Below are 24,010 nucleotides of genomic sequence, written 5' to 3' on the forward strand. Positions count from 1 at the left end.
ACAAATAGAAATAAAAAGTAAAAGTGCGCCACCGATGCGAAAACAACAACAATAGCAATAGCAACAGAAACAGCAACAACAAGAAAATAACAACTGACTTTAACTAGAATCCGCCAATAGGTTGATGTGGAGAGAGCAGCTTGTGGGGGAGCGCCATTACGCCTGTCAAAAGTTAGTTAGTCACTTGAGTTGAGTGTTTTTTTCTTCTTTTGAGTTTTGCCCAAAAGCTGTGCTAGCCTGTAGTTAGCGCCAAAGGCGTGGCATGGGCAGTGGCTATATACATACATAAATCAGAAGTTAATTCCAAGTCAATTTCGATTTTAATGCAAGCTAATGCTTCATAGCACAGTTGTGCTGTGTCATGATATTACTCATACGCCGCATGGTTTGCTCCGAGTTTTGGCATTCAAGCAAAAGTAACGCGCTTTTGCCAACATATACATGAATGAAATCATCCGAAAATTCTATTGCATACTAGGCACACACACACCTGCATACACACGTGCTCAAATAAATGGGAAAGTGCGTGTGTGTGTGTTGAAAATTGTTTAACGCGTTCAACTCGCGCTATGGCAAAAAAAGCAGCAAATAAATGAAAAACTGGCAACAGCAACAACAACAAGAAATGAATGTTGCTAATGCTCTAAGTGACCAACGTTTAGAGTCACGCAAACCTACAATAAAAACAACAGCAATTACAACATACATATAGACTTACATATTTCAAATAGATTATACAAATGTATGTATATGTATGTATGTGTAGCTGAATAATAGCTGTCATATGTATAGCTCGAGGCGTGAATAGCATATACACAATAGTGCAGGAATAGAAATTATTTCGAATTTAAATATGATGAACTTCCATTTGCCCAAGTTCAATTGGCAGGCAGGCAGGCAGCGAGGCCCCAGCGTGACTGATGACAACACTTGAAGCATATTGGGGAAGTCGCGTTGTCATAATAAATCATGCATATCTTTTATTTTTGTTGGTACACATATATTTAGTCTAGAAAAAATGCAAATAAATTGAAAAATAATAAAAATGCCCTGGCAATGGGCAGTAACAACATCGTGCATGCCACACAAAATGTGTAGCATAAATAATTCCACCCACCACAGCAACAACAACGACAACGACAACAACTACTACTACTACTACTACTACTAAAAGCAAATACAAAAAAGGTTACACAGTCACTAGGGCGACACACAACGAAAGTCACAAAACTGTTGTCGACGTCGACGGCGACGTTGACTGCGCTGTCGCAGTCGCAGTCGCTGTCGCAGTTGCCTTTGACGCTTACTTCGCCTGCAGCCATGTGCTGCTCGCGCGCTCTCTCTCTCTGTCTCTCTCTCGTTCTCTCTCTCACTCTTTTTTGCTCTCTTGCTCTCTGGCGCTCTTGTCAAACTAACCTACATCAACAGCTGTAATGTGCGTCGCCCACGCAAACCGCATTTAGTTAAGCGTTGTCTTATTCTTATTCTTGTTGTTATTGTTTATTCTGTTTTCTTGTAAATTTCAGTGCATTATAATTTGAAGTTGCTAAACTATTTAAAATGACAATGTTAAAAACCATAATGTGTCGAGTCAAAAGTAAAGTGAAATATAATCAAATAATTTGAATAAATATATGCAGATATATAAGAAATCTAAATCGCCTTAATTCATACAAATGAAGACGCTCTCGCGAGCGTCTTCCTTTCGCCATTGGACTCTGACTGACTCTGTCTCTCTTTCAAGCTGTCACTCTCACTTGCGCGCTATCCCTATCGCTCTAGCGCTGTTCGCCTGCCTGGTCACCTTTGCCTTGGTTGGTGGAAACAGCTGTTTATCCGGTCTCCTACTGCGTCGGCGCGTGTGTACATAACCTCAATCCTTGAAGCTTCGTGTTCTCGTGTGCGTTGTGTCCTCGTGTCGCGCTTAGATGTTGCGGTAGGCAGCGACGCCAACGGCAACGTCAACGTCGCTGCAAGTGTGCTGCTGCCTTCCCTACTCACGCTATCTCTTGCTGTTGCTATCGCTGTCACTCTCTTTCTCGCCTCTCTCTCTCTCTCTCTGTCTCTGTCTCTCTCGCTGTACATAACTATATATATTGTGCAATTTTGACGAGTGCAACATCGGACCCCTAGGCAGCCTGCCGCAGGCTTTCACTGGCGCGGGTGGTGACGTCGCTGCAGCTGCTGCTGCGACGCCGACGCCAACGCGAGCAACAACAACAACAGCAACTATTGCTGGCATATTAACATCAACAATAATAACAACAGCAGAAGCAAAAGCAAAAGCAATAGTAATAGCAACAGCAACAGCAAGAGCAACGTGCTGCAGCACGGCAGCAGCAACGGCAGCACCAGCAGCAGCAGCGGCAGCAGCAGCAGCAGCAGCAGCAGCAACAATCAGCAGCAGCAGCAACATCAGCGCCCTGTGTGCATCGACAATAATATGAGGAGTGGCAGTTCGGAATTACTACTCGAGCAGCAACAACAAGAGCTACGGTTACGTAAAATCCGAGAACTGGCTCCAAAAAAGAAAAATGGCAATCGGCGCTTTCGTTCGTGGCGGGAACGTGCGCGTTTCTATGGCACCTCAACACTCGCCTTCTTCTCGGTGACGGCCGGCGCCTCGCTGCTGTTTCTGGTGCCGCTCTACGTGGATCCGGCCATATCGACGCTAAGCCACGATTTTGTTGAACATCCCACGTTGTGCACAACAACGCGTCGCGAAGATCTCGTTGGTATATTCAACTGCTCGTGGAGTTCGTGTCGCGAGGGCTGCACCTCAGATCTGTATCGTTGTGTTCATATCTATGTGACGTTTATCGAGGCAAACATAACGATACCAGAGAATATGACCGATTATAGTAATTACACCGCCGACTGGGAGCAATCCGACGAGGCCACGCTGCTCGTCAACATTAAGGGGTGCGGCTATCCGCCCACAGTAACGTGTAAAAATTTCAACTCATTCTACGGCGTCGAAGGCGCCACATACCCGTGCTTCTATTCGCGCAAAAACAAAACCGTCGTCCTAACATCCTACAAACACGACGATCAGGTGGCCATGATAATACATTTTTTTGTGGTGCCCTTTGTGATAACGGTCATCTCATCCATCGCATTGTGCATTATGCATTGCGATTGCCGCTGCAAAAAGGATCGCAGCCATCGACGCAATCGTCCACAGTGCAGAAGGCCACGCATCGAGAATCTGAGGTGAGCGACAAACGGAGCCAACCAAATAAACTTTTTCAATTGCAAATACGAGTACTATAATTTAATTCAACTGCGCTCAGAGCGCAGTAGGCAACGTCTGCTTTGGTGTCACGTATTTGAATAATTCATGGATGTGTACACAAACATAAAGCGTGGGGCATATGTACTTAGCATTTGCTGTTGATTGGTTTGAGGCAATAAGCGTACTTTATTATTTATAAGCTAAGGTGTCGCCATATGAGGTTCTGTATGCACGCACTACGCTGCGTATGATTGATTTGTTAAGCTGTTGACAAATCGACTTGCGTCGAAGGCTATTTTAAGCTACGTATATACTAATGTTCAGCACTGTCGTGTAAATACTTCATGGCTCACTATAATTTCGTATAGTTTATTTATGGATCCCTGTGAAATTTTGCATTTTGCTTTTAATTGAATAATGCCGGCCATTGTGACCGTTGTAATCGATAATGCATTGACCAATAGCCTACGAACATGTGCAGTATTTAACTGTTATGACATGCGACTAATTCACCGCACCTAGTCCAAAAGCTCAGCCATTGTGCCTTGACTCGACTTTGCATTGTTTAGCCTTTGTTTGCGTAAGCATAGTAAATCATATTGCTTGCACTACTAGTTACGAACCTCAGCCATTAATAGCCGATTGTGCCTTGAAACTGATATGCAAATAAAGCCGAGATTTTGGTATTTGCGGTTTTGTGGATTAAGTCGAACAATTGCATTTCAATTATCAAGTGCAGACAACCTGCTCTAGATAGCAAAGTGCTTTGTCTTCTACTGAAAGCCTTGGTATTAAGGGAATGAAGCTCAGGGCCATTGATGCTTAATGAAAGGTGCTTATAAGCTTCAGATTTGTTATGTTTTCTTTGCCATAAACAAGTTAATAACTAGCTATCATCAACTAAAATCATAGTAGTTAGCTTTAAGTTTAACCCTTTACTCATACATATTTTATTTCATTTATATTAAGAAGGACTATGCTTTAGTCAACTTGCACTAAATAAACATATGTAAGATACTCAACATAAACAATATTTACATTGCTAGCAACTGTAAATACATTTGAGTATTGACGCTAGGTGAGGTTACTGAAATGAAAAGTTAAACAAATGCGCCGCACATACACGTAACTAAGATTGTTTTCAACGGAAATCACTAATAAAAACAGTTGGAAAACGAGCTGTTGAAAAGTTGCAAAACAAAATGGCGTCAGCAGTTGCTGTTTGTTAATGCTATCTGCCGCACATATGCACGAATGAATGTATAAAGTGTGTGTGTGTGTGCGGGTGTGTGCGTTCTGTGCTTGTATGCGTTACATAATCAGCTTACCTTTCGTCGCAGTTGTTCATTTGTTTAAAATAAAAATGAATTCAGTTACTTTTGAAAGGGATTTCGCGGATATCAAGCGCTTCACAATCGTAGCTTTCAACATTGTGAAGCACACACAGAAAGATCCGACGGGCATAAGCGAGTGTGTTGCGCATTATTTTGCAAAAGTGGTGCTAATTCTGATTTTATGCTTGAACACGTTTCACATTAGCACTCGCACTCACACTTGCACTCGCAGTCGCAGGGCCAATGCCATCATTTATAGCCATAATGCAACTAAATTGCAGCCAATGAGGCGCAGCTTAAGCTTCAAACTCCTAACAATGCAGAGCCTCTCAACTGCAGTTGTATCAGCCAAGTGCTTGGCTGGCGCTTCTCGACTAAAGTGACCTACTTAGGCGTGCCCAACTGCTGCTGCTGCTCCTGAATGCTGCGTGTGTAATTGTGTGTGTGTGTGTGTCACATTGCTTGCTTGCCATTGAAGAAAGCTGAAAAGAAAAATCAATTTCTCAAAACGAAATTAAAGTCACGTTCGTGCATTTTTCAAATATTTCTATGCATTCCGAACTATTGTACAAATTTATATTTAAAATAAATGTTGCATACTTACGAGCTGAACGAGCAGCAACAATTACATTTACACAGCCGCTATAAATTTGGTATTTTTGTTGGAAATTTTGGCAAGCTGCCGCATCTAATCACAGCAAGAGTACGCTTGATTATTGCTCGAATGTGTCGTTTAGTTTTGCAGCTGTAGACAGCTGTCAGGCTGTATTTGTAACTCGATTTTTAAGCATTGTCACGTATTCGCACCCATGCAAGCATAAAATTGTGCGGCTCGGCTTTTGTATCTTTGGGCTACAGCATAAAAAGAAAGAAATATGTGCTTGTGTACTTGCTATTGTTATTTTTATCAGCCATATATGATGGCCTACATAGCATATCTGCAGTCTGCATGTGTGCACGGCAAATCGATATAGACACACATACACGCCTACTGTTCAATGAATTTCTCATTTTGAGCTTTAGCATTCAAATGCCATCGCCATGGCACCACAAAATTATTTGCCCGGCTGCCTGAAGGACTTGGTCCAGTCCATTGAACGTCTATAAGCCGTTATTGAAAGCTAGCCACAGCAACAGCAACAACAGCAGCAGTAGCAAATATTTTCTTGCCTCATTCCTCACACAAATCCTCCAGTTGGCAAGTAAATCCCAGCATGTCAGTGCGCAAAAGTAGTTTTCATTAATAACATGCGGTCTGGCAACAAATATCAATCTGTTTACGAAGAAGTATTGCTAGCGCCTCTTAGTACTCGTCATGGTCAGCTCAGACTTGCAACTTAATTGCTGCAAATGGCGCAGCCATTTATACAGAAGAAGCAGCTTTTGCCATAAATTTCCGTTGATTACATTAAAGGCAAATTAGGCTTTAAGCTGCTGTGAGGCTGTGAATAATATACTTTAAATTCAATGCTGGCATAAAACGTTTACAGGACTTGTCGCCCCCAGACAATTTATAAGCGCTCATAACTCAACAATGCAATTCCTGTGAGACAAGCAGAGCCTTTGCCAGCCAAAAAATAATAAAAAAAAATACGAAAAAATACACACACGCAAGCGCAGATAAATCTACTTATATGAGTATTTTTATGGCACATAGATATTATCTAAATTTAAATATGTTATTAAGGCGAATTTATGAGCGCCAAGCCTGAGGCTTATTGTTTCGCTTTGCGTTAAGTTGAGTTGAAGTTTGACGCAATTTAACAATTAATATTTTGATTTAAATTATGCATAGTTTGGAGTAGCGTGGCGCACTCGTGCTTGTTCACGTGGCTTATATCTAAAAAAAAAAAGCAATTAAGCTTAAATGTGCACGTGAATTTGCTTAAATGAAGCACACGCGGCGTATGAGTAATGCGGGCAAGCGAGCTCGCATAATGAGCGACGAGGCAACAGCAGCAGCAGCAGCAGCACTATGCCTCGGTTTGTTTGCCTTTGTCTTTGTCTTTTTTGAGTTTGTTCTTGCTGTTTGTTTCATTTGTTTCTTTGTGCATATAAAACAGGCAAACAGACAGCCTGAGCAGCATTTATTCAACGCAATTCACGTACATAAAACATTTATCTTTATGGCCGTCTTCAAGTGTTTACACACACACACACAAACACTAATACACATGAGTGTAGAATTTATGCATGCATGTATTGTTGCGCAAACACAGAACATTGAAGTGACACTGGTTGGGCTCTAATTTGACGAAAATTTAATTTAATGCGCGTGTCAAACTGTTGAATGCATAAATTTAATTACACTCGCATGCTGCCAGTTGTGGCAGCTGCTGCAGTCACTTGAAACTCTATGAAATGAATAAACCAGAGCACAGCTAGTTGCAAAACAATATTGTTGACAATCAAGTGCAAGTAGCAGCGAGTGTCATGCAAGGACGTCCCTACGACGACGACCCCTGAGCATAATGTTATAAATTTCAATAAGAGCCCAAGCAACCACTGACTGCCACTGCAGTCAGCTGGGAAAAAGCAGCAGTACTAGCAGCAGCATCAGCAGCCGCCGCCACTTGATGCCTGTGGTGTGACCTCGGTTAGGACACGAACACAAACACGCTTTGGCATTGCCGTTGCCGTTGCATTTGTCAGTGCCACTGGCTTTAGCTCGAGTGCATTATGTAGATCCATGGCCTAAATGTACGTTTGGCAGATCGAAATGCTGGCTGTCGATTCGTCTCTGCCACACAATCCATTCATTTAGTTTAGACAGTCCATCATGGCGCAACTGTCACAGTTTTAATTTCGTAATTACAATTGCTTGCTGCAGCAGCAGCAGCAGCTGCAAAACCACATTCTCTCTACAGCCATAGCCATTCTGTGGTTACTTATGTTGGCCAGTTGCCAGCTGCTTGCCACTAGCAATTTGCTATTTTTCAATATCTGCTTGCAATGATTTCTGACAGCGCTGTCGCTCTGGCTCAATGGCAAAAGAATTATAATTTAATTACATTAAGAACTCAAAGCAACGCTCACTTTAAGAAGTACTACGTTTTTGTTAGGCGCTTGTTTATTTTATGTTTAGTTTACCTGTAGCAGCAGCAGCAGTCGTAGAACAGTTGTGAGTCTCACAATTTCCGTTTGTTTTCCCGTAGTAGTTCCCGCCGCTATTTGTGTCACACACCATTTTTTATTTGCACATTGTTTTTTTTTTTTTTTGTGATTCTCGGGCGCTGCTGGCCTTTTTCTCATGGCACTTCAAAATGGGGCTTTTGGGACCTTTCAACGGTCTGCTTTCGGCCTCCATCGCAATTTAAATTGTTTGTCTGGTCATATCCCTCGCCCTCGCTGGCAAATGCAATATGACAGCGCCACATAAACGGCACAGAACGAAGCAGCACTCAGCACTAAGAACAATAACAAAAGCATGCTTGCAAAAAAAAAAAAAACAAAACAAAAAAGCAAGCAGAGACTCTTGCAAATAGCTCGACATTGTCATCGTTTCATGTTTATGCCAGTAGTTCTGTTGTTAATGCTGCTGGGCGCTCAGAAAGGCGTGCGATTTGCTGCTGCTGTGGGCGCACACAACCTAAGTATACGCTTTGTTAGATTGCGGCTAAGCATAAGCGCTCTTTGAGCTCTTTTAATTTAACAAATAAGCGGAGCTGAGCAGCTGGTCGCGACAAAAATTCGAACCTAAATTAATTACTTAAATGCTATTGTGGCTCGGCTTGGTTTTGCTTTATTTTTTGCGCCATTGTCTAGGCTTTTGTCTATTTGCTTTGCTCTCAGCTGGGGCGCTTGATTTATGAAGGCATGCATTGGTGGCTTTTAATTTGCAACCGTTTGGTTGGTATCCTTGTCTCGTTCTCGTCTGGCTGGCAGCCCACGCTTTTCCTTATTTATGCACAGCGCCACTTAAAAAGTACTAACAATAAATATATCCGCCAGTTGTGCTGGAGCGGAAATAAGTTATAGCAAAATATAGTGTACATTTTAGTCGCCTACATTTCAAGTTGCTCTACCGCTTCTTATTCTTCCTCTAGTTGGGCACCAATTGTTGTCGTTGGCAAAGCATTTGAAATTTATTTAAATTTTGTGCCCCTTTTTTTTCTGTACAAAACACAAAAGTTTCCGGCTCCGGCTACGGCACGCGCGTTTGAAGTTGACTAAAATGACAAATTTTTTAAGGACACCTAAGAAATAAATTAATGACTGCAAGAAGTGGAATGTGAAAAAAGGAAAAGGCGACAAAAGAATTTATAAAAAATACGTTTAGGCAAAAGTCTGCTTATAACTCGATTCCAAAGCCAGCCGTGCCTCACGTACGAGCCTCGTATTGTGCATAATTTGAGAAAACAAAAGTCAGACTGTAGAGTTGCCACACGCATTCGTATTGGCAACCGTTTTATGTGGCCAATAAATGCTTTATCTGCGTATCCAAATTGCCAACAGGCAACGTGCATGCATGAAGCGATAAGCCCCAATGCTAACTTCAACACCAGGCCAGACCAGCCGACTCGGCTCAATAGTCATAAGGACACAACAATCCGACCTTATGCGACGCCCACAAAATGTTGCACAGCTCTCTCTCTCTCTCTCTCTCTTGCTCGTTTGCGTATCAAGGCGTTTACACTGTAAACCGATTTATTGCCTATTAAGCCCAGCCATTCTGCCTCTAATAATTCGACCCAGTTCAGTTGCAGTTAACATTCAACATTCAGCATTTAACATTTGGCTTTGGCTTTCTGGCTTATCGGCAAACGCATTCAATCTGTAAATTTTGGCTTCATTGTCTTTGACTGCTCGACTGTTCGTGACTTTTGTCTGATTGCCATGGCATTAACACTTCACTTGCCTATTAAATTAAAATATTTTAAGCTGCTGACGCTGCTCTGGTCACGTAAACGCTTTTCATTTAAATTTTAACAACTCTATAAGGTGCAGTATAAAATGTCTTTGACTGTAAAACATTTTTAATTGAAAACAATGCAAATTTTATGTTGAGAACATTTTGAGCCTTGGTAGGCTTTGAATATTTAAAGCATTGCGTTGATTTTTAGCTTGAATTTATTGCAGCGATCTCGTCATATATTTTATAAATCCATCATAAGAACAAATCCGAACATGAACTCCACGGCATTTAACGAATCTTATGATCCTAATGGTATGGACTTGGAGTTTGAGAGTTTCTTTGAACAAGTCAGCTGCTTTATTGTGACTCAATTGCCCTATGATAAGCGCTGTAGCTTCGTAAAGAAGGCCGCCAACTGCAACGATAACACCAATTTCGTGGCCTATATAAAAATCATGTTCTGCGACTATAACTGCAAGAACAAGTTCCAGGAGCTGGTTTTCATGAGTATTCTGGTGCTGTTTTGCTTGGAGATGGTTCTCTGGCTGGGCATTGTGGTAAATATTTTCTACAGTCCGCCATTGAAGGTAATTTCACAGCTGTGCCACATGAATGAGCACTTGGCTGGCGTGACGTTCTTGGCATTTGGCAATAGCACGCCGAATATGCTGAGCGATCTGTTTGAGTACGAGGACGAAGCGCCTGTCATACCAGGTGTGATGTCAGCGAGCTTGTTCATTTCGATGTTTACTGGTGGTCTTATTTGCTATCTTCGGCCATTTAAAATGAATCAGCATGCGACGGTGCGCGATTTACTCTTCTTCTTATTGGGCGCCACCACACTGGACTTCTTTATGAGCAATGATAATATGCTAACCAAAACTGAGTGCTGGATAATGTTCTCCATATATGGCACGTATCTGATTGTCAATATAGTCGATGTGCAGCTCATGCGCAAAGCTATGAAGCGTGAGTACCATCAGCTCGTTCCCATCCTTTGATACTTAGTGTCTGCTTACTCAGGTATAATAATTGAAATCGAAGTGCTGGAACATGAAATGGAAACGCCAGCGAGACAGAAGAAGATCATGGCTTTACGTAAAAAGTATAAATATTTTGCTGAGGATGAGCGCGTGGACATATTGCAAACAGCTGCGGGTAGACTTATCGAATCAAATGACGCGCAATCGGATAGTTCAAAATTCACTTTTACCACAACTAGAGCGACAACTTATCGGCGACAAAGCGTTAATGTCGAAGCCAATCGTACGCATGCGGTTGATCCCACAAAGTCCAAGAATCATCGTCTTTTCCGAGAGTTCTTCGAATCCATCAATCCCATTGATTGTCACAAATGGCGTAGAGAAGGCATTTTTATACGCACCTTCTACATTGCCCAAGCACCCATCATGTTCATCTGTGCTCTCTACATACCCGTGGTGGACTACGAAAGGCCCAAGCATGGCTGGAGTAAGCTGCTCAATTGCTTACAAATTGTGCTGAATCCAGCACTGACGCTCACTGTGGGTCAAGTGTTTATATTTCGCAAAAAGACAACAATCTGGTACAAGAGAGTGCTGTACACTTATAAATACGGCGCCTACTCCTGCGTCATAACCGTACCGGTTGCCATTATTGTCTTTATCCAATCGCGCACCAATGTTCCGCCGTACTATCACTGGGTGTTCACCATTATGAACATAAGTGGCTGCTTGTGCATGATATATCAAAGTGCTGCCGAGATTGCAGTTATTCTGGATATCATTGGCGGCATATTGGAAGTTCCAAGTGATTTTATGGCCATCACAGTGGGTTCCATGACCAATGGACTGAGTGATTTGGTTACCAATGTTGTCATGGCCCTGCATGGCTATGAAAAAATGGCATATGCCGCCGCTATTGGTAGCTCGTTTTTCAATATGATTATTAGCACTTCGCTGCTGTATGTTATTAAGAACTACACGGGCTATTCAGTGACATTGTTCACTAAGTATGGCATTAATGCGTATACGTTCCTCCTACTCGGCCTCGCCATGACGGTTTTCTGGGCATATATGTTAAACTTTCAGGCGCGTCGTTCCGTTGGCATTTTCTGCATGGCCATCTACGCTATGTTTCTATTGTTTACTGTGCTCATAGAGAAAAGCTTTATACACTCCTACAGCAAGGATCCTATTATCGATGATACGTACAGTGGTAAATAGCCAAGACTCTGTTGTATAACAAAATTTTTCATAATTTCGTGTATTTGTTTTGCTTTTATTTGCAAATAAAGTTTAATGCATTGTGGCCATTACACTGAATTGAAGTTAACACAGGTCTGTTTCATTTAAATACCGCGGCAAGACAATCAGCTGATTGGCCCAGCGCACAATCGATTATTTATTACAAGATTTTAGTGCTGATAAGTTGAGGTGCGAATTTGAATTGCACCATCAATTGAATTTAATTTGAATGAACTGCACATATTCCTAATATTACTACGCTGCGTGTTTGTGGATCCATTGCTATCCGCTGAGACATGAAATTAATTGGCAAACCTGCAGTTATCTGTAAATACATCAGCAGGCTGCTCTGCTGCATTCACATTTGATGTGCTGCTGTTGCATGTAATACGCAAGCCGCACATTAATTATGTTGCCCTTGTCATATAATTGAATTGCCATCGAGAGCTGTAACTGGCGAGGCGACAACAACACAGAGAAAGACGAACTCATCATTGATACAAATTGAGCGCAATCAAATGAAATGAAAGAGATTGAGTGACCAAGCATTGAAATGAAATTCCGCGCGCATTATTCACAATTTTTTTTAAGCGCATCATGCAGACAATTAATTAAAGACAATTGCAACACAAAAGCGGCAACTGCTACACAAAAACAAAAAATAACAAAAGGATAAAGAATGCAAAATTGCTAGGTAGACAGAAAAGTAAAATATGAATTTCTTTTCTGATTAATCTCTTTAAGTCTTGAAGTAAGTGGCTTAGTAAGCCAAACTCGCTTTGGTCGCTTGGGTCGTTTTATTTAACTTAATTATTTATTAGGTAAGAAAAACAATTTTAGGGCAAACGATTTGACAGCTGACAGCACAAAGTGCGACATTATTTTTGGCAACTGTTGACATATTAATAAATAAAACGTGCTCGTAACTTAGCGCAAACTTTTTACAAAGCAGCGTTTTTTAATTAAAGCACAGCAAGCATTGTGCTTTCTTAAATTTAACAAAAGTCTTAGCTCCAAAATACTCGCTGAATGAAATGAATTTCTAACCTAAAGCTGACAATTGCTGTCGAGCCTCACAGATCGCCTAATGAAAAGCAAAAACAATGCCATTCGCCTAGGCCACAACTTGAGCTGTCTGTTGGTATTATAATGTACTTAACTTGGCTTTGTCAAACAAACTAGACTGAAAGCCAAACGAAATGTTCTCAAACATCGAAAATTAACTTGTCGTCTGAGCATGTATGTATTTACTTACTCGTGCGTAAGTGTGTGCGTATATGTATGTGTGTGTGATTCTGTTTGTGTGTATTGTTCGTTAGGTGTGAGAAAATCAATTTATATTTCAGCACAATCGGCAGTCACGAAAGGTGCTTGTGCTGACCATTGGGGGGGCTAATTTACTGCGCCCATAGCAGCTACTTAGTTCACTTAATTGAGCTAAAAGCGATACAAGATTTGTCTTCAAATCAGTCCTCAAGTAATCATATACTTAATGTGAACTGAATACTTTTGAAAAACGATGCGAGCTTTAGCTAACAGCAAAATTTTGTTTGTCGCATTTGCTCGATCCTTTTGATTAACTAAAACTGCTATTCATATATTTTTATTTTTTTATCTTCCTCTATATTCTTAGTTTCGCTTTATATTGATTGTCCAAACCTAGTCGACTCTTACTATTTAGGTCTTAAAATCAAACTGAACACTTAAATGCAAATTTTTTGTAGTAAAATATTTGTTTTTCGTAATAAGTTTTGTTAGCAAGTGTCTGGCAGTTGTTTTAGTTGTTGTTATCATTGTTTTTGTCGTTCGTTGTCGTCCTTATAAATTTCAAATAATTTATGCAGATCGACGCTACGTGCACCACCCAGTGGCAACCAAATTTTCGAGTACCAGCTGCACAGCAGGAGCATAACGCTAGGTGGGGGAGTGTGGGTGGCTGACTGGTGGGAACTCATTGTGTGGGCAGTGGAGCATTTAGCATAGAAATAACAATAACAATTTAACAAATTGTCGCCAACGTTCGTTCGTTTGCTTTCTTTTGCTCGCTTGCTATCTCTTTCCTGTACCTTTTGTATGCCACGCCACGCACAGTGGCTGGACTGAATGTCTAGCCGAGCTACACACAGCGACAACAAAAGAAAAATGTACTCGCAATATATTTTACTTGGCTTCCTGCTCGACATATATGCATCTCCATATACACGTTGCCATACTTTATTATTTGAAGCAGAGAAAGAGAAGAAACCGAGAGAGAGAGAGAGAGAGAGCAACTGCGGAAGTGCCTGCTAGCAGCATAGCTGAGTAAAGTGGAGGAAATGGTGACACCCAAGTAACCGCCTTCATGTTCGACCTTTGGCACAAAAGCTGGTTAGCCAACTCTGGGTGTTTGTGTATTCGTATTCGTGCTCGTGTGTGTATGTGGGTGTGTTCAGGCACCCGCAAACACAAACAAAAACACAAACACATGTGCACACGTTAGCCAAAGGCAGTGGCACACAAAAAAGCGATGAACTCATAAAAAACTTATGAAACTAATTTTGTTTTGCTTGAATTTGCTTTTGGTTTTTTACTGATTTTTTGCTGTTGCTGCTTTTGTGTTTGGCAAACCCATACAACAAAACTCGCGACACTCACACACACACGCAAAGACACTCACACACCTACACACATAAGCTTACTAAAGCTGGCAGTCGCTTTTATTGCTTGACTTGAAATTTTATATTTGTACGGCGAGTCGCCGTTGTCCTCTGAATATAACGTCTAGCCTACAGACACGGCATCTATATATATATATAGTCGCAATATGTATGCATGTATGTGTGTGTGTGTTGGCGCATCGTGCACGTTTGCACGGCATGACCATGATTAAGTCCAAATCAGCCATAGCCACAGTCTACGACAAAGGATACAAATAAGCATTAAAGCAAACAATAATAAAAAAGAAAAAAAAAACTATTCGCTTCTATATACATACTGTATTTATATAGCGAGCGAGAATTGGAATGCGTGCCTTGGCCAATTTTCAGTTGCGACTTTTTCCCATTGCTTTTGCCAGGGCAATGAAACTGAATATAATAAAAAGGAAAATCAATAGCATTGCATTTGGCAAGCGTGGGCAAATGCCTTTGCTGCTGTTGCTTCAAATTCGTATGTGTGTGTGTGTGTGTGTGTGAGCTGTATCTATGAGCTGCATACTAAGTGGCGCTGTCCAGCTTCCATTCATTTGCTTGATGTATGCGCATAAAATGCCATGAAGCGGAAATATTGCCATACGCTGCGTATGAGCAATGCGTAATTTTAAACACATTTATGCGCAATATTGTCGATTTATTTGCCCAAGCGCAACAGAGCAAGCAAGGCTTTTTTTTTATATATTTTTATTGTGTCACGCGCACACTCAATTGTTCACCATAGACGCCTATTAAATGGCATTAGTGCAAATTGCATTGATACTCATCATCAGCATCAACGCAATACTTCTTCCCTCCTCATCAGCAGCGCTAAGACCAAAATTATGCCATTTGAAGTTGACAAGGGACAAAGTCCTGTGCAAGCCAATTAAAGTTTCATTGTGTTCCCCTAAATTTTTTTTATCTCGCCAAAGTTGAAAACTTTTTAATTAGCAAATCCCAATTAAAATGCAAACTGTTGGTATATCGCGGCCAGTTTAGCCTGAATGGTCTGCATTTGTTGATTGGATTAAAGCACAAAATTGAATTAAGTTACCGCATTAGCAGCAATTTTAGCTGCTACCACCGAAGATTCCTATCAATTTCAACAAAATTCAGTTTCAGTTGTGGGTGTGTGTGTGAGTGTGGCTGTTGTTGTTTTCGCTTAATTATTACAATTTGCGTATATTTCCTAATAATCAGGATTAGAAATACAAAATGTAGCAGTCCAGTCAGTCAGTCAGTCAGCCTGAAAGGGAGCTGAAAATCAGCTCAACTGCTGCTGGTGCTGCAAAAGTTTGAAACAACAAAAGCAATTGTAGGCACTCACCGCGCTGCGTTGCAAAGTGAAGCGTAAAGCGTAAAGCAAAGACATGCCAATGAATATAGGCAGGCAGTCAGGCTCTCAGTCAGTGAGGAGCACACAGGACACGGCGGCTGCTTTTAAGCATTTTTATGCTGATGCTGTGATTTTTTACAGCTGCCATTTCGATGAGGCGCTGCTGCCGTTGCTGCTGCTGCTGTGTGTGGGTGTGTGTGATGCTGGCGGTTGCTGTGCGGTCTTTGCATCTTTGAAAGTCTTGGCATATGACGCAGGCAGCTGACGGTCGTTAAGCACAACGAGACGAGTGTGCCAAATGATGTTTGTCTACGGCAGCAGCAGCTGCCACTCTAACTGGTTGTTGTTGCTGCTGCTGCTGCTGGTTGCCACAGCTTGGTGGGGGGTGTGTGTGTATATTGAATTTTGTGGTAATTACGAGTAACTTACTTGAGCTCATTGACAATATGCCAGCGTAGGCGTGAGCTGCTAGCAATATATATTCTAGCTACGCCATTGGCTTCCTCTTCTCTTTGCAACTTTAAGTAACTTTAAGTCCATAGAGCTCCCTCTCGGTTTGTTTGTGTGTGTATGTGTGTGCGTACGTGTTCAAGTTAATTTTTGCATAGTTGCTCATGCGATTTGTTGACTCTCTTTCTTGTAATTGCAAGTACCAAACGCTTTTGCAAATTGTTTTTTTGCTTCTCTTTTTCACAGTGTAGCTTGCACAGGCAAGTAAACATTTAATTTAGAGCATGCCAGAAATTGCAAACGTGCACTTTTCGAAACCCAAATAGAGTTCGGCTTAAAGTCTATTAGCCAGTTTTTTGTTTATCTAGGCTCAGATCAAACAATGGTTTGCTTTGTTTCAGAGTCCGCTCATTATGGGAGCTAAGCTAGCTAACAAATTAATGTGATTTTTAAATAGTTTTCAAAACTTTTAATGCACCTCACAGTTGTGCATTATTTTGCCATTTTAATTAAACCAGACTTGCAGACTTAGCTATAAAACATTTTTGCTGCGATTCCCACACAATATTAATAAACTTGCAATGCTTTTAGTTGAAAATATAATTTATTTGAATGCAGAAAATAATGTTTCAGTTGCTTTTATTTGTTGTGCTGCTTCAAATTATTTATAACCAAAACATACCAAAACGTTGTTCATGAAATATTCATACGCCTAGTGGGCTGACTAACCTACCAGCTTCATTTTTTGTAGGATAACGAGCCAAGCTGTATTTAATACAAATTAAATTAATGCTCAGGCATAAGGCAACGCTTTATGATAAGCTAAGTCCGCTTTAAAATGTGGCCTTCTCGCCCAACTTTGGTCAATCTGACTGATGAGTTTGCTTGTGGAGCGCTGAATCAAAATTATAAATATAAAGCGCTTGCGGCCCTTGAGCACTTAATCTTCGGCTAAGGTTGAGAACGTAACCAACTCACAGAGTAGAATACATAAGCTGTAATAATTGCGATAAGGATGTGTAATTAACGTAGTCATAGTCGCAATACCTTCAGAGCTCCGCTGCAGTGTGAATTACGCGCTGTGTTGCGTTTGCTAAAAGTGTAATTGGGGAATAGTAGAGTTGGATTGGGGCGCTGGTATTTAAGCCTTTCCCATTGTTAGAACTCCACTCGTCAAAGTTGCCAACTGCGCAATCCAACTGGCTCATGGCTTTTGGCTTCGGTGTGCGGCCAACACGTGCAACGTTAAGCTGCAACTGCTACCAGAAAGCCAGAATGAAAAAAAAAAATAACACTGTGGAAATCGTTGCTATTTTTCATTTTTCATTTTCAAATTGTGCACTGCAGCGAGCAAAAACGTAAAATTTGTGGCTGAAACCACAGCGCACGGCTCTGGGGATTGGGCGTGCAAAAATATTGTGGTTGAGCTAGAGAGTTGACTGCGTGGCCTCCTTTCGGTCATGAAGTGTAAACGATTGTGTGAAATGTTTGTTATTTATTTGCCGCTTGGTGGCATCTCAAAATCCATCGAGCAAAAAGCAAACATATTTTTCGTTTAAGCAGTTGGCAAATTGCGCTCCAGGGAGGCGGCAATTAAATTGATGGAATTGCGCAAAGCTTGCGTGGAGCATTAAATTAAAGCAATATAAAGTCATGGAATGTGTGTGCTGGAGCTGCTAGATATAATGCAAAATCAATTATAATGTTAATTTGATTGTAATCAACACATGGATAATCTCATTACGTATACGTCACGTTACACAGCACGCGCGCTCACACACACACACACACACACACACACAAAAGCTTACGCAATGAACGCAGACAATCGGATTTGACAATTAAAGTGCACACAGTCATGAGCACAAAGCATGTCGAGCATTGATTTCATTACATTACACAAGTGAACCTCCTACATAGTCCTTCTGTCCTGCCAAACGCACACGCACAGCAACACCAATACCAACACCAGCACAGCGAACCCAATTCGTCATGGAGACCATAAACCGAAATCAATGCAGCGGCAAATAAATCATGAGACCAGGCGACCTTTTAACAAACATGGCCAAAATGAAATTTGCCATGAACCGCAAACACAGCCGAGCAAATGGAAATGGAATTGGACATGAGCGCTGGCTGCCAGCACATCCGGGCACTCCAGTCGAGCAGCCGGAGCAGCTGCCAGCTAATACTAAAATATATGCGCAAAATTGTCGCAAATAAAAAAAATCAACATGATGATTGAGCTGTAAGCGGAAATTAACGAACGGAAACTAAATGTCTGAGTGCCAAAGGTTTCTTCTGCCACCGCCCAACTCCTCAATAACAGATACGCGCCTACACGAACGAGATACTATATATAAATATTTGAATCTGTAGCAAGGTATTGACCAGTTATTTATGAGACACGCTCGGCACTGAGGTCCCAGCAATCACGTAGTTTGAACTGTTTTGATTAATGGCCGCCGGGCAACAGTGTCTACGATTTGTTGTACCGTCATCAAGCGCCGCAATCGCAACTGGGCCCAGTCCCAGTCCCAGGCCCAGCCATGAGTGGCCAAAACAAAGATGGCCCGAAAAATGCCCAAGCAGACAAAGAGGACAACAATATCTTGAACAGAGAGACAGATGATGAATTGTCTGCGCTTCGTTTCAATATGCTACAGTCTCGGGCGACTTTGTTGACATTAGCTTGAGCGAGGGCGAAACGTTTTGTTTGAGTTGAGTTGAATGCAAGTTGGTCATTGAATTGCCAACGCGCATTAAAACTTTTCTACGCCCCACTCATTGCTCGAACAAATGTTTTAAAATGAAAAGCTGCATTGATTTGAACGCTAGAGCGTTAAATGTCAGCGCATGTTTGACCTTTATCTGCCAGTCATTGAAGTATTCAAGGCAATAAGCGTGTCTCTGTTTGCGTGTGTGTGTGTGTGTGTGTGATGGGTTTTCTCAAGCTGCAAGGTTGCGTTCAACAAGTATCTGCAGCAGCAGCAGCAGCTGCGACAGCACCTTGACACACAAAAGCCAACGAGACGTTGTGCGGCCAAAAAGCCTAACCACGCCACGCTGGCTTAGAACCTTATGCAAATACAGCGCGCTGGTGGCAGCCAGCAACCACACACACACAGACACACACACATAGACACATACATGCAACGTTGCATGCAACAACACACACTTTTGAAATATGTAAGCGACCTCGACGCATCGTCAGAGCACAGAGGACAACTTTCATTTGCATTTTAAGTGCTGCCATATGGCCAACAATGTTATATGCGTGGCAGGCAGGATAACAAATAACGTATACGTAACGCAGTGTAGAAAATGTTTTAAGAATTTGCTGCACATGCAATTTCGAACGTGTTGTAGATAACACAAATATTTCATTTTAATTAAAACAGAGTTAATTAAAACTTGTAGCAAGTGCATCAAGTCAAACACAGCCGTCAAATATTAAAGTTCCTCGAATTTTTGCTTAAAACTTGTTCGCAAATGAAAAACTTTTAGTTTATTGAAGCTCGCACCAAACTTGAGCAAATAATTATGTTTATTATCAGCTATAAAACTAATTTGCAAACAAAACTATGCATATTAATCGAGCGTATCAAGCGCCTAGCTCAATTGCTACTTTATAAACTAATAAATGCTGTAGCCTGAAGTTTGCCGAGCTTATAAACTCAACTCAACTAAACCAACTGATTATAAGCAGCAACTGCTTTAGGCCAAATGGTGTCGCAGCTTGCAGGTGTAGCAAGCAGCTGGCCAACTTGGCTATGTATTTAATTTGAAAATGCGACAGTTACACTGCGGCACAGAGAAATGTTTTCGTTTCGTGTAAATTAAATTACAAAACGCAACGACGGCGCGAACAGGCAACGAACAGGCCCTGCTGCCTGCCCCCCAGCCCGCCATCCCGACAGCCGGAACTGGCACATTAAATTTTCATTTAACCAAAAGTCCCAGCACAACGGCTGCCGTAGCTATGGACTCAACTGTGAGCTGCGAGCCTCTTAAACGCGTGAAACCAAAAAGATATATCCGCAAACATTAGCACATAGGCAGACACACACGTGGGTCGCTCCAAAGTGTTGCAATCGTGGCGAGCCTAAATGGGGGACGTCTACTACGGACTTTTGACCCTTGGAGCAGCGTCCGAAAGGCAAACACAAACACTGAAACTTTAACAGCTCTAAGCGGCTAACTTGAAAGCGCAAAAAAAATAATATAAATTAATTTAGTTTTTGTAGTTTAAGCAAAAAGATAATAAGATAAGGGCTGTCTTTTGTTTAACGCAATCTGTGGCTAAACTTAAATTGCAACAAGCTTGAAGGGCTTGAATTCTTTAGCCCAAGTATCCGCACGTAGCCAAATAACTGACAAACTGTTTGCCATTTCATAAAGGGCAAAACAAAAAGAGCGTACAAATGCTTACGGAAATCTTATTGAGTTCGTGCTGCTGCTGGCCGCGTGCTTCAAAGCGGAAATGATTGAATTATGCATAAAGAAAAGTTTTGTTGAAACAAAATTTCAATAAGTTTATTTTGCAAACGCCAAGTAGGGCTTGGGCCGCTTGTGTGCAAACTTTCGAAACGCCAACGCTATTTAATGTGCACTATTGAACGCCTTGGCAGGCGGCAGCCAAAAGTGCATGAAAATGCTCCGAAAAATAGTAGTAGACAGGCAGGCAGGCAGGCAAGCTGAGCTTTTGGCAGCTGCATAAAATGAAACTAAACAGCTGAAACGCAAACGAAAAATGGCATCATAGGATGGGCGGGAATTGAAAGGGGTATCAACTTAAATAAACTTGGACTGGCTGCAAAACGCTTCGCTTACGGACATGTGTTGCAACTTAGTGCTGGGGGCATGCTACAGATGAAAAATGAATTGAGCAGCTGTAATGCAATAAGCCTGGGCAAATGTTGTACATGCCAGGCGAAGACATATGGATCATCAGTCCCCCAATGTTGTAGAGTAAGAGCGAGAGGCACTGCAATGCGGCAAGGCTGCCCAAAAACCCCAACTATATATATATATATATATATGTATATGGTAGAATGTCAGCTCATGAGCTTCATGAGCTTTCGTTTCATTCACTTCAGCTCAATTGTTATATTTATTTATTATATTTCTTTGGCGCTCATTGCCTTGCCTTTGGTCTCGCTTTCGCTCGCCCACAATGGCGCCCTTTTGTTTGCTTGGATTTGGTTTCGCTTTTGTAAATGAAATGGAATTAAATGAAATGTACAATTTATTGTATTTAGGGGATTTCAATGCGCCATGCCCCGCAGCGTAACACAAAACCAAATTCGCAGCTCCGCTCCACTTCCGCTTTCTGCTGCCGTTGCTGCTACTGCGGCTGCTGCTAGATACAAAGCGTATATACACTTGTACTTATGCCTTGTATGCTGTTCGCTTTATTGCCATTTTGTTTTAGCTCTATTGTCCCATTTATATTTATATGTATGAGTGTCTATGTTGTGTTGCCAATTCGCTGCATTAGCCAGCGCATATTGAATTAAATAGATAACACGTTTTATTCAGCGTATGTTGCTTTGGCTAATGCTGATGTTCATTGAATTTATTATAACACACACACTCAGAGAAGTCCAGACATTTCCATTAAAAGCCTAAGCCAAATGCAAACCGAAACAAGCTCGAACTGCAAAACATTTAAGCCAAAGGCCAACATAGTTTATTCATTTGTCCAGTTCGTTGGACACAAGTGGACTCAACTGACGAACACCAGTCATAAAAAATAAAAACAAGCAAAGCAATTAGAAAATGTGAAGTTGTTTTCAATTTATTTGCAACATCAAAAGGCAAAACTGCTGCGAATGTTAGATGCTCTCACTTAGAACACTTGGCTATAAACGTGAATATATTTGCTTTTTATTCAGTTTTGATAAATTGACCGAAGTCAATCTTTCAAATAACTTCCACCCTAAGTTAGCAAAAATTATGACGTGCTTAACGACCAGTACACTTAAATAAATTACTTACCTAACTGAGCTCTTGTATTTAATACCAAAATTCATTTAGCGGTCTGCATTTCTTTCATAAGTGATTTACTTATCGACCTTTTTCTTATGTTAGTCCCAGTTATTTTAATATAAAATATTATAGCATACATTAGTAGTACTCAGTATTATTTGTTGTATTTGTTATTTATATACTTTGAATTCACAGCTGAGTATCTACTAATTAAATCGTTAATAATAAATCTAATCAAGTAAGTTTGCTTTGTTCTTTCTTTGCAGTGACACATCGATATCAACGCGAGTGGACATGCTCACGCCTGCTATTGAAGTATATAAGCCGCCTCTCTGACACAAAGATGACACTGTGGAGAGCAATTTAGGGAATCCATCGACGAGTAGCGATTTTTAGCAGAAGCTAATTACCACTGCGGAACTAACTACGGATAATCTATTTGTTCTTCCAACATAGTGTCAATCAAATTTAGCTAACTGAACTCTTAAACAACTTCAACCAACCAAGTGTCTGTGGCGGCCAAACAACTCCTCAGGCGCCCCAAAAAAAGCGAAAATAACAGAACTTTTGAGAAGCTAAACAAACTGCAAAACTGGACGCAAACACTAAAAAGTTTTTTTTTTAGTAAAACTACCAACAGCAACTACCAAAAGAGAGAAGAAAACAAACAAGCACACAAACAAACGAAGCGAAAAATGCAAGCAGAGTTAAGCGATATAATATTATAACAATTGATCCAACTGAATAATTCCTAAGATTGATTACATTTAGTTACTTTTTAGCGTAAATGATTTTTAAACCTGTTCGAGTGCAGCAAACAAAAAATGTAAACTAGCTCATAAGCCTTAGGATATCTCAACAAATATGGCAATGCGGCTGCAGATTCGCAGCAGCGAACGCTAGAAGCATCAGAATTGTGTTTTTGTAATTAGCGAGTGCAATAGCAACATTTGAATACCTATGAACTAAAGGCGTATGCATGAGTGTGTATGTGTATGTGTGGGTGTGCATGTGTACTATATTATATTGAGCGAGAAAATGTTTTGCAAACCGATTTATGTATGAATGTCTGTGTATCGAAATATATGTAAATTTTGTTTACAAGATTTGTGAGTTAACCAAACACACAACAACAAATACACATTGCAATGAATAATTTTTATACTGCTGAAGAGAATAACGAAAACAAAAACAAAGCATACAAATACAATTTAATATTAGATGTACAATTTTGCATAGTTTAATATATAAGTTTGTAATGCATTAGGATTATAAATACAATAATACGAAACACAAACATACAATAATAATAAGTCAGCATAAATTAGTAATAGCAACAACAGAATTCTAACTTCTGCTATTCTTTTCAACACTTTTGTTTAGTTAAGCAAACAATAAGCAGTGGACGCTTCAATAAACTATAAAATCTTATGGTTAAAAATAGTTCATAACCAAGTTTTCGACCATTCTTTTCAGAACTGAACTTGTAATGATTTGTTTTGCATTTAATCAAAGTAAAAGATCGACATTAAAAATTCAACTCAGTGAAACTTCTTCTTTGCTTCCAACGTCCACTGTACAGATCTTGTACTCGATTCTATTCTTTTTAACACCTTCCCTATTAAGATTACACCATGAATATCATGACATTAATTTTCAACTTAAACAAAGTTGCTGCGCCCTTCACAAAGTGCCCCAAAATAAGTAAAAGAATTAATAGTAATTTTTCAATTTTTTATTACACGCCCATTTTGTAAATATATATATATACATTAATATTTAAAGTTTGCAAATATTGTTAGTTAATTTTTTGGGTTTTTGACTGTGATGAAGTTAACGTATAATAAACAAATTGTTGCATTGTTAAAAAACAAATACAAATAGTTACGCAAACTTGATTTAATCGCTGTGC

General features: G+C 40.6%; 2 protein-coding genes across 2 annotated transcripts; both read left to right on the forward strand.

The window, feature by feature from the left end:
• Positions 1-2,434: 2,434 nt before the first annotated feature.
• On the forward strand, positions 2,435-23,237 carry LOC108604835 (protein tipE). The gene is made up of 2 exons (XM_017994451.1): positions 2,435-3,213; positions 22,365-23,237. The coding sequence occupies exons 1-2, from the start codon at positions 2,444-2,446 to the stop codon at positions 22,432-22,434; spliced, it is 840 nt and encodes a 279-aa protein (XP_017849940.1). The 5' UTR covers positions 2,435-2,443; the 3' UTR covers positions 22,435-23,237.
• LOC108604834 (mitochondrial sodium/calcium exchanger protein) lies at positions 9,620-11,710 on the forward strand. Its single transcript, XM_017994449.1, has 2 exons — positions 9,620-10,393; positions 10,448-11,710. The coding sequence occupies exons 1-2, from the start codon at positions 9,697-9,699 to the stop codon at positions 11,626-11,628; spliced, it is 1,878 nt and encodes a 625-aa protein (XP_017849938.1). The 5' UTR covers positions 9,620-9,696; the 3' UTR covers positions 11,629-11,710.
• Positions 23,238-24,010: the final 773 nt, after the last annotated feature.

The sequence above is a fragment of the Drosophila busckii genome, chromosome 3R (genome assembly GCF_011750605.1).
Source record: "Drosophila busckii strain San Diego stock center, stock number 13000-0081.31 chromosome 3R, ASM1175060v1, whole genome shotgun sequence".
Lineage (NCBI taxonomy): Eukaryota > Metazoa > Arthropoda > Insecta > Diptera > Drosophilidae > Drosophila > Drosophila busckii.

Excerpts from the sequence above, each read along its gene's own strand:
- LOC108604835 (XM_017994451.1), top strand. The coding sequence starts at position 2,444 with ATGAGGAGTGGCAGTTCGGAATTACTACTCGAGCAGCAACAACAAGAG. Across the intron at positions 3,214-22,364 it reads CCACGCATCGAGAATCTGAG|TGACACATCGATATCAACGC; the intron begins GTGAGCGACAAA and ends CTTTCTTTGCAG.
- LOC108604834 (XM_017994449.1), top strand. The coding sequence starts at position 9,697 with ATGAACTCCACGGCATTTAACGAATCTTATGATCCTAATGGTATGGAC. Across the intron at positions 10,394-10,447 it reads CATGCGCAAAGCTATGAAGC|GTATAATAATTGAAATCGAA; the intron begins GTGAGTACCATC and ends CTGCTTACTCAG.